Consider the following 10,849-nt stretch of genomic DNA (forward strand, 5'->3'; position numbering starts at 1 on the left):
GACAGCCAAAACAGGGCTTCTAGCCAAAATTTATTACCACACCTGCTTGATGCAGGTGAGCACTTTTGATTACAGAGTTTGAGTTTGAGAAGAACAGCCCTGTGTTCTCTTAAAGGCTTGGGTGGTAGGGGGAACAACAGCTCTCACGGGACAGAACCGTCTTGCCAAAGCAGCCCAGCAGCTCTACATCCCTCCAGATGGGCAGGAGGGCTCCAGCATGCTGGAGCCAACAGCTATGTGAAGCCACCTTGAAATTGGTATCAGTATGGATGGACTAGAGGAGTGGACCTGCACAGGGCAGTTCCAGGGTGACGGTGTAGAAGTGTGGTGCCTGCTCTTAGTCTTCTGCAGAAGGCTTTGCAATGCTCAGTCCTCCTCTGCTTTGTATTGACAGGTGACAAAGCTTTTTGCTGAAGCTGTCAAATACTCTGGGAAATTGGACTCCAAGAGTCTCTTCCACTACAGACAGTTTGACAATGGAAATGCTGCATAGAAGAGCTATGTCCAGCCTGCTATCTTACTGCTTCTGGCACCATGGGAGAGGGGATCTCAGATCGTACACCTAACCGTGCATTTTATAGCATCTGCACTGTTTGTCTTCCCAGCTTACACAAACTAATTCCCAGTGAATACTTCTGATTGTTCATTGGAAACCCATCCTCTCCTCAGCCTCTCCACCGTCTTGTCTCCATTTCCACTTAGGAACAAATATTACTTACTAGATGGGTAGATCTGGACACCACCATAGCAGAGGAGATGGAAGGAGATACAAATGCTCCTATATGGGAGTAGCTTTTGATGACCAAGCCTGTTTCTTAGAAAGACCTTTTTTGGGTCCATACTCCCAGCTATTCTCATGCTGAACTGCTGTAGCCTGGCCCCAAACTTCCATAGCAAGGTCTGTAGCTCCTTTATATAATATATACTTCATACAATGATTAGAAATCCTCCTGCTCAACTTATACCATGGACACCTGTCATGGTACAGAACTGCTGAGGGTGTTGGGTGTGATAGAAGCTCTTTAAAGATAAAGGAACACAAATTCCCCACGATTCCCTGCAGTAGCTAAGGGGCATGATTCACCTACTTTTGTTTGTTTTATTAACTCTGGCTAAGCATCTTCTTCTGCAGCCTGCAGATCTGATGAGAGACAGAGGCTACATGTGTGTACTGGAATTGCTTCCACATTTTGCTTAGTCCTTCAGGCTGTTATTATTACTATTTTTTAAATTCTAGCTCATCATTCTGAATTCAAGCTGCCATCACTGTATCATAAAAGCTCTCAGCTTTGTGTCTGGCTTCAAAAGTGGGGAACTCCCCAAAGACATCTTTGTACTGTGACTGGGCATTAAAATTGAATCTTCTCAGAATGAGGTGAAAGTGTCGCAGTGCTTTAACCCTTGCAGCTAAGCGACCCCTTCACTTTCACTCCAGCCTTCTCTGCTGCTTTTTCAGCTCTAGCAATGCCTGCAAATGCTGCCCACAGAGCAGACTCCCACTGTGCCACCTGTTGCACATTCTCATGTACTGGTAGCACAGCAGAAGGCTTTAGCAGCTCCATGGCCAACAGTGCTTCATCCTACGTATGTATGCAGCAGACGCTGTACCTGCCCCTAAGTGTTTACCAGCTAGGGTCCACACATTTGTCTTTTTTCCCCCATGTTGCAGTATGTGCACAGTATACCCTGGAGCCGGAAGATTCAAAGTTGGACTAACGCTAAAACATTTCAGGAAGGTTACTAAATCTGATGAGAGCTGTTACTGAAAGGTGCAAAGGAAGGGACAGAGGCTGTGATGACTTTGGGTACCCTGGAGACCCCCGAACAATTGATGCTGAGTGCCAGGACCAAATTTAGAGCTAGGTGTAGACTTTATTCCTGATCTGGTTGATATTCTAAGTGCTCTGATTGTGGGCTTGTCGTCAGGACTAACTTCTGCGATGAACACAATCCTGTCTGCTGTGCATAGGGAGAGCTTTTGCACTTCTAGAGTAGAAATGTTATTAAACAAACAAACAAAAACAAAATCAAAAAACAAAACCACCAATCCAGAAGAGGCCAGAGCCATCAACTGTTCACCCATTCAGCTGTGAAAGGAATGACTAACGGTGCTTAATGAAGCAGTACTCTCTAAATGCATCCTGCACTTTTTTTTTTCCAGTGGCAAAAATCCCATTAACAACTGGTGTCATCTCACATCTTCCCAGCCTGTCTTTACCTCTAGTACTGAACAAAGTGACATCTTCAAATGTCTGTATTCTCTTGTTCTTTTTTTTCTATTTTGTAACTTTCCTCGTGAGCTGAAAATGAAATAAATGCCCTGGATTGTCACAGCCACTCATTCTTGAAATCTTCATTTTTTTAATAAAAAGGTTTGTTGTTTTTTAAGCACTGATGAGAAAGCTCTACGTGTACATCTATCTATACAGTCCTGTTATTTATTGCAGCAGCTGCAGGTACTTAAACCAGAGCTTCTTTGGTGTCCACAGACTCTCATAAAATTAGAGTGGAATTTAGTAGAGAAACACACCAGGGCTGAATATATGCTGAGTACTCTGTAATTATGCATTAGGGTTAACATTTTGCTGCTGGTGCTAAACACCAGTCACTTTCCTGCTCCTCCAAAGCAGGTGTCACTAATACGCTCCCCACTTAAGCAGACCCATACATCATCCTGAGCTGTGCTTTCCTACATCTCCTTTTGGTGTCCCTTCTCCTTCCCCTGCTGAAGAAAAAAGTTTTTGTTTCCCCCAGCTGATGTAAGATAAACTGTACCTCGTGTAAAGGTCAGGAGGAGCCAGGAAGTCATCCCCAAGCTTACCTTGTGCCAACACTGAATGCTAATTTTTTCTCTATATCCTTTTCTTTGCAGTAACGAAGGGGCCGACACTATAGGAAAATTTTTAAATACTTACAGTTGTTGGGTTCAATGCAGATGTGTAAAAAAAAGTTACAATTAGTATCTTTTTTACCATGTTTATCTCTGCTTTCAACAGATTCTGCCTTATAAATGTCTGTCTTATTAATCTTGTGGAGAGTGACAATGACTGATGAAAGAAGATACTGTTCAGAGCAAGAAAAGGCCATTTGCTAATCTATGAGCTGTCAAATTGTTTTATGCTTTTTTAGTGTCTTCAAAAAAGGGATGATAAAGAGACACGTGAAGGTATAAGAGACTGAAGCACAACTTCTGAGATCAGCACAATAAAAGGTGGCAAGAGCCATGCTGAAATTAGGTTCCTTCTTATTTTAATAACAGGGATGTGTTTTTCTCAGTAGTCTATCTGCTGAGTCACTCCCTGGAGCTGTCTCTCTCCAAGGGTGCTAAGTGCTAGGAAGCTCTGGAGGCTAGACTTAGGGAGGTCAGGGTCGTCACCCAGTTCAGCTCCCTGGATTTACTCCTCTGCAGTTAGCATCATTTAAATCACTTGGAGATTGGAGCAAAGATAGTTTGGCGTATTGAAAGAAAGAAGCAAAGAGTGTAAGAGAGGGAAGACAACTCTGTGCTATTACTTTCTGCTTTCTTGGCAGAGGTCTTAGAACACAGGGAGAGGAAGGTGTACGCTTTATGTAAGCGAAACAAGCAGTGGAAATCTTGGGAAACTTATTTACTTCACTTGTAACTATCAAAATCAGGTTTCTGAAAGTCATAGGAAGTACACAAGTAGGAAAGACTTAATGATCTGAAAAAGCTCTTGGCAGTGAGCAGAGCAATGCCTTGTTTGGCTTTCAGGTTTTGCTGGGCTGCATTTTTAGTTAAAAAGCCTGTTTGTGCATGGGTTCTCTATGCTTGCATCAGAGGCATCTAGCAGTCTGGCTGGGAGCTTACCACCTCTATGTCTGTATGGTAAAGTGATTCATAAAAGCAGGGAAGGGATTGTTAGCACTATACCAAAACCCACAGCTGCAGTGTGCAGTATCAGCGGCTTGGTGCGTGCCTTCTGCCTGTATCCCTGCCAGATGCAAACAACCACGAGCAGGAAGTTGGGCTCGGGGAACAGCTGAGATGAGGTGGTAAAAGGAAAGAGCACCTCTGTCTCCTCCTGTTTATAGCATTTATAACACCAAATCATGGTCAGAGCAGCCCTTGACCTTGGGAAGCTTTCAGCAGACATAATTACTGCTGTTGTCTCTGCAAGGACAGGAGGCACTGCAATGCTATATGAAGCATGCAAGTGCTACTGCTGTAGCCATCTGCAGGACGTTGAGATCTGCTGCCAAATATTACCCAAAGCTTCTGGTTTTGTTCCTACTGCATCTTAACGTGTAATACTGCATAATGCAATTTATAGGGAATAATCTAGTTACAGTGGAACATTTGTTTCACTCTTACCATTGAATAGAATTTAAATACGAACCTTTTAATTTGTCCTAATTAAATGGAGAACATGATATTTTGTCATTAGCTAGGTAGGCTAAACTCTACCTCATCCTCATAATTAAAATATATTGAATTCAGCAGAGTGATAATACCAGTTGAGATAAACTCTTTTAATTCAGGGAAGTTTGCAAAGATGAAACTGAGAGACAAAAGCATTTGTTGCAAATCACGTTCGAGCGTTATGATAATGTGCTTTAGGGAAATGACAAATATTTGTTAGGGAGTAAACCAGTGCTTTGGGGTTATCACAATCTTGGATGAATGCTCTGGTTCATCTAAACCGGTATCCAAGAGCAGCAAGTACCAACTGCTTTACAGGGAGCTGTGAGGAGTGCTGAGAGTTTGTAGTTCTGGCACAACTCATTTTACCAGGGTAAGTTTCTTGTTATTAAAGGTCAAGCTTTTACTCCTGAAGCATGAAATTTCTTAAACACTCCAGATCTGGTTTCTGTCAGTCTCTACTGAGTTGCTAACACTGGTGCAAAGCCAGCATAATGTGCTGATTTTATGCTGCTTTTAGCCTCTGGTGTAAATGATTGCCCAAGTTATTTATTAAAGAGAATCAGATGCTTTTTTTCAGGAAAAAAAACATTTGCTCTTCCAGTTCTAGACAATCTGGTTCTTTTTTCTGACTTCCTGAGCATTACTAAATACTGCCAAGCTCTTGTACTCCAAGATCTCTTATAGTAATGAGACCTCATTAGAGCTTAAAATGGCCCCCTGCTATTCACCATCTCTGAGAGAGAGGCATTATAGTCCATGCCCTTACGACAGAAGCATCTTAGAGCAACTTTTGGAAAAGTGGGTTATGTTTTGACTAAGCATCATGTGGCATGGGATGAAATGTTTGCTACCTTTCATGATTCATTGGAGACAGAATGGTGAAGATGGGAAATACGATGACATGGTCAAAAGCTGACCTTTGCTGAGGATCAAACCTGAGCCTTTAGTCAAATTTTAAATGTATTGATGTGGCCAGCTGAAAGCAAATACATAGCGTGTTCTTACTGCAGGCAAGTCTGAGTTCTTAGTGTATCCTAAATAAGTGTAAAAGTCTTTCATAGTGCTTCCAGCAGCTATAAGGGTACCAGTGTTTATCTGTTTTGCAGTTTAGCCTGTTAATCCTGAACGGAAGGCCTCAGCAGTCCTGTATCATTGACATCTCCTTCTAAGATGCTACATGGACACCCAGCACATAGTGCCTCAGTAATATGGGGAGTGTCTCCTGTGCAGTGTTCATGCGGACAACAAAATACGGCTGTTAGATCTTGGCAGAGGTAAGCAAAGGCGTTCTGTAAAGGTGGAGAGGAGGAGGTATGTGCCCATGATATCACGGACACCAGTAACGTGTAGTACAATAATTAACTATCTGAACACTGTGCAGGTAGACAGAGAAAATGCAGACTCCTAAGGGCACTTAGGCACAGGTCCCAGAGGGCGTAGATAAAGAGTATTGGGGAAGAAGGACTGATGTTTAAGCTACTGGGCAGATTCCAGATTTGTTAGCTTACATTTATTAGTAAATGCTTTTAAGTCATTTCTGATAGATACAATAGAATCACAGTTTGAAAAGGCTAGAAGATACTTCAACTGCAAGAGAAGTCAGGCTCTGTACGTATCTGGGAGAGAAAATGAGTGGAGCATCAAAATGAGACATACCAGAGTTTAACTGATGGTCCTTCTCCATCCTCGTGCAGTTCAGGCTGGGTGAGAGGAGATATGCTGCTAGACTGAAGGGGAAATAGTTTATTTCAAACTTCTCAGTGCCATCAGGTCCAGGGAAAGAATGAATATGGGCCACGGCCCTGTCACCCCAGAGCAGGAGCTACTTGCTTGTGCTGTGTTCCGGGCTAGCAGCAGTGTTACTCCCCAACCAGAGCTCTCCTACAGCTCCAAAATGAGTGCATGACGAAAAAACCACTTGCAATTTCTGTTCTTACTAGCATGAATGTAGCTGAAATGAAGCTGGAGACATCCAGCTGTTCTGAGATGGGAGAAGAGTACCTCTGAACACATAATAAAGATCTGAAACCTCGGCAGAAAGGAAAATGCCAATTATACGAAAGCATATCCAAGAGCTGAGTTGCTCAAAGATTGTTTTTCTGTCCTGTGTGAATCTAACTAAGTGCAGTAGCACCATTTCATGTATCGGTGTAAGCAGAGTATAATGTATCTTAACTAAAAGATGATTTTTTTTTAATTAACTGTAGGAAAAACAGCCTCAACAAATTCTGTTCGCTATCTGCCATCAAGAAAAGCCTATTAACAATAATTGTTGGGTTTTTAGTTTTCAAAGAACCCATAATTAAATTTTATTGTCTCATAAGTGATTAGAATTAATTGCTTCCACACAAGCTCTGGTGCTCATTATCTGCTTTAAATTGGGAGTGGCTTTTTGAAGGATTCCTTCATTTACCACAATCCCTTTCTGTTATGTTCCTCACAGAGTAAATCCATTGCTCTGAGGAGTTACAAAAAAAAAAAAAGACAGGTGTTGATTTATCTTCTTCAACAGATTGGGATTAAGTGAACAGAATGGCTTCTCCCAATGTTTAAACAGAAATATTTTGTTTTGCAGGGCAGGTGATGGAGAAATCCACTCCCACATGGGTTAGGTTTTCACACTCATGCATTAGGACTGAGTGCCATATTTGAATTCTCCTTTAAGTGGTTTTGTGGTGCTAATCTGAGGATTAATCCTGCGTAGGGGAGAAAATGTTTTACACATTTGCTCATGTGCTGCAGTGTGGTAGTTGGCTTTAGTTACACTGTTACACTGATTTAAGACCCCTTTTTCACTAGTTTGCTGGGCTTGACTCTGCCCTTCCAATCCTTAGAGCTGTGCCTTTTATTAAACTTGATTTTGGGTACTGGGTGGGACTTGCAAATCCTCCAGCCCTGCCATGGCACCAGAGTATGCCTTGGCAGACCAGCCACATCTCATTCTTTGTCTGTACTCATCCCTTGCCTGTTGGGGTTTGCCTGAGAAAGCTCCTACTGCCCCTTGATTTGCAGTGTCCAGGGCCCTTCTAGCCAGCACGAAAGGATCAGGGTGTAATTCCTGGTCTTCCCCTGTTGCATGGCATTCATTTCACTGCTTGTGTTCCCTTCCCACCCGGTAACTGTTTGTATTGGAAGGTGTCTGGAAAAGGAACTTGGTTTTAATCCTACGTTAGCTCTCTCAAACACTATCTGGGCAGGCCAGGATCCCAAGCCTCCTGTCCAAGAGTCTCTAACCCACGTACCAGCTTCCAGGAGCCGCAGGCTGAGGGCAGTGCTTACAGCAGTGCTCCTGGGGCTCAAGTGAAGAGCAGGGCTCCTCGTCCTCACGTTTTTTTGTGGGTTGCTCTTCAAAACACACATCCTGCAGCCTTTCCCTCCACGCACAGTGGAACCGTTTTGCCTTACATCTCTGATATTAAAGTGTAGCAACAGGCAGCTGTATAAAATCTATTTAGACAGAGAACCCAATCCAAATTCATCCCTAGGCTACTCACATGTGGTTGTTCTCCACTGCGGAGAGGACAACTTAAGGATGCCTGAATCATTAGAGGGCACTGTGTAAGGCATCTGGTGAAGGGGGTTGTATAAGAACTGTATAAAATAGAATATTACAGTGTTTAATACAGTGTGACTTCACTCTTAGACTGTATTTTTAGAGGGTTAGAGTGCTTTAGAGGATGAATTTAGAAGGAGATGTTTTCTCTCAATCCAGGATGCTGCTCTTATGGAAAAATCCTACACAATTTTCATACACTTGTCATTATAGGAATTATATGGGCTCTTTGTTACAAACAAGGAAAATATAGCAATGACTTCCTTCCTCTGAATTGTGATAACTCCTGGAATTGAGTGGATTTAATTTTATAATCTGTCCTGTAGAAAGTTATTACTGTCTATTCAGCTCCAGGACACAGCAGAAGGTATGAGTGATTTGCTCTGTAGAAATGGGAGTATTAGGGGGTAAGTAGCGTAGTCACAGAGAATTTATGTGGACAGCTTCCAGTCCAGCTGAATTACTTATGTGAAGATATTAATAAAACTAGTTTCATTATGTGTAAGAGGCAGCGAGGAGTGCCCTCAATTGCTCAGTTCAGCCACTAATCTGTCAGCAGGGGCTTGGGTAAGAAGGAGCCTCAGGAAGACCAGGAGGTGATGTTCTGTAGGGAACCTTGCAAGGCTGTATGCGGAACATGTATTTACAGCACTTTGTGATTTAGCAGCATCACACAATCACTTTGATACCTGCGGGAGAGGAAAAAATGATAACCTTGAGCTCCTCCACAAGGAACTGAGGTCTGCAGAAGTTACCAGGTGGCATCTGGAGACAACCTGGCCTTTGTTGCAGTGCAGTAGCTGATGGAGTGTGCGTGCATTGCACATTGAAGTGCCAAGGAAAATGAGCCAGCTTCATGGACTGTTGTCTTTGGGGAACACACTGGCTGTTGGGACGTGTCTCTGACTCGGTGTCCTCAAGGCCACTTAGGTCTCAGGGCCAGCTCAGAGTTACTCCAAGCTCACTCCCTGGTGATTCCCCATCCCTTTTCCATGCCCCTACCTTTTTATCCCCCCCGCGTCTGTCGATTGTGCCACCAACAGCAATTCACTTTTCACTTCCCTACAAACCTTGCTGCAGGCAAGTGACTGCTGGCATCAGCTGAAAGAGCAACGTGCTGTTCCTAGGGCAGTAGGTATAGCCCAGCAGCTTGGCTGCCAAGAGGGGGCAATCTCTTTGATGACTTCATTGCCTTAAGCAGGTCAAACATTTCCATTCTTACCTGGGGTCACAGGGATCTTTGTTACCCCGGAGCAGGGTCCCAGAGCGAAGCTGTTTTTCTGTTTTGCTGACTGGTTCTCAGGCGCCCAGGGCCCATCTCTGTGGTCTTTCCTCTAGGCTGTGGTGCTGGCATGCCACAGCAGGCTCTGATGGGGGGAAAAGAATTCACACAGAAATCTTAACTCCTTTCAATGATTTTCTTTTTTTCCTCCAGTGTCTCTGTTTCTAAAGAACACAAGAAAACCAGGAAAATATTTAAGTCATCTTTTGAGGGTCATTTTTGTTTACATTTGTCTTAAAAACATAAAGAAAGAAGCTCCTAAAACCAGGCTCTTCACAGTAAAATGGGTAGCAAATAGTGCCACTTTAGTAAATGTTGCCATTCATTTTTCTATAAGTTACCAATTTATACTTCTGAATGTGGTAATAAAAAGAGATAAAAGGCCAGAAGAAGGAGGAAAAACTTGGAAGGTTTATGTTTACTGCCAAGCATTTGTTTTTATGTTTATCTCATGGAAAGTAACTCCGTATATCATGATAATTGACTTCACCAAGTACCTTTGGGGGGGTGAAAAAACAAACCTGCTACAAAACAACATCTTGTGTGAGAGGAGACTGTGCATGGTTTTTCCACTAAGTAAAACATTCTCCTTTGAATCAATAGTTTAAGCTTTTTACAACGTTCCTATTTTGTGGTTCATTTGCCCAGTTGGTGGCTGAGAACAAGCAAGGTCATGGCATAAATAAAAGCAAAATGTTTATAGTTCCCTTAAACCCCAAACAAATCATCGCTTATCTACCATCACTCCAGACTAATTGATTCCTGAGAACTTTATGGAGCGAAGGCATTTTCCCCCCACTGCTTGCTTCCAGCAATTTGCTTGTTCCCATTTCAGCTGCAGTGATTTGCAGGCAGCTCTTCGGTGCTCCCGACCAGGAATTTTGGACCAGAGTTGGCAGGGGCCATTCGATTTCTCCTTGGTGTCGTGGGGCTGGAAATTAGAATTGTTGAGCAGCTGAGACTGAATTTTTCCATTGCTCAACGCAACAAAAGCAAGATTCATTGCTGAGCTATTTTGGAAACAACATTTGTGGCAGCTCCTCTCTGAGTCAGGCCGGAGAGCAAGAGGATGGGATTGTGGCAGGCAATAAAAAATCCCTGCTGCTCCAATAAGGACTTTAATTGCTCACCTCGTTACAGGTGAGACCAAGGGAGGCTGGCAGCAATGCCAGCTCCAGCACAGCTGTGGAGGATTTGTCTTTCTCAATGATGAGTGGAAAAGGCTGTAAAAATACTGTACAAGGTTGGCTAATAAACTGTATTTTATTAGCCATACTTATTATGAGTGTTTACGGGCTAGTGTGCTGATAGGCATTTTGATGAGGTAGTACTCCTTAATTGCAATCATTCTGGGATTGCAAAACAAAGGCTGGAAAGCCAGAAAGCTGGAAAACATAGCACATGCATATGTCAGGTCAAGATTTATAGCCAGATAGTGAATAGCTAGCTTGGCAGCAGGTGTTTTAAATTGTTACAGCATTGGCTTCGTCAAGTCATTTGTGGCTTGTTTAAAGCAGATTGATGGTGCTGATGGGCAGATATGTGTGATTGCAAGGAAAATGCATTTATCTATAGGTCTCCTTGGAGCATCCCCTGGGGTCCTGTAGCAGACCAGTGAGCTGATGATGCT

The 10,849-nt window shown here is 43.0% G+C and overlaps 1 protein-coding gene across 2 annotated transcripts in view; it reads left to right on the forward strand.

Annotated features, from left to right (window-relative positions):
• Positions 1 to 2,331, forward strand: part of CPS1 (carbamoyl-phosphate synthase 1) — a 93,321-nt gene extending 90,990 nt beyond the window's left edge. For both annotated transcript variants that reach the window (XM_040561827.1, XM_040561828.1), the window contains exon 38: positions 395 to 2,331. In XM_040561827.1, coding sequence (XP_040417761.1) covers positions 395 to 493 — 99 coding nt within the window. In that variant the 3' untranslated portion in view covers positions 494 to 2,331. The remainder of the gene's footprint in view (positions 1 to 394) is intronic.
• Positions 2,332 to 10,849: the final 8,518 nt, after the last annotated feature.

This window comes from Cygnus olor, chromosome 6, assembly GCF_009769625.2.
Source record: "Cygnus olor isolate bCygOlo1 chromosome 6, bCygOlo1.pri.v2, whole genome shotgun sequence".
In the NCBI taxonomy this organism is placed as follows: Eukaryota; Metazoa; Chordata; class Aves; order Anseriformes; family Anatidae; genus Cygnus; species Cygnus olor.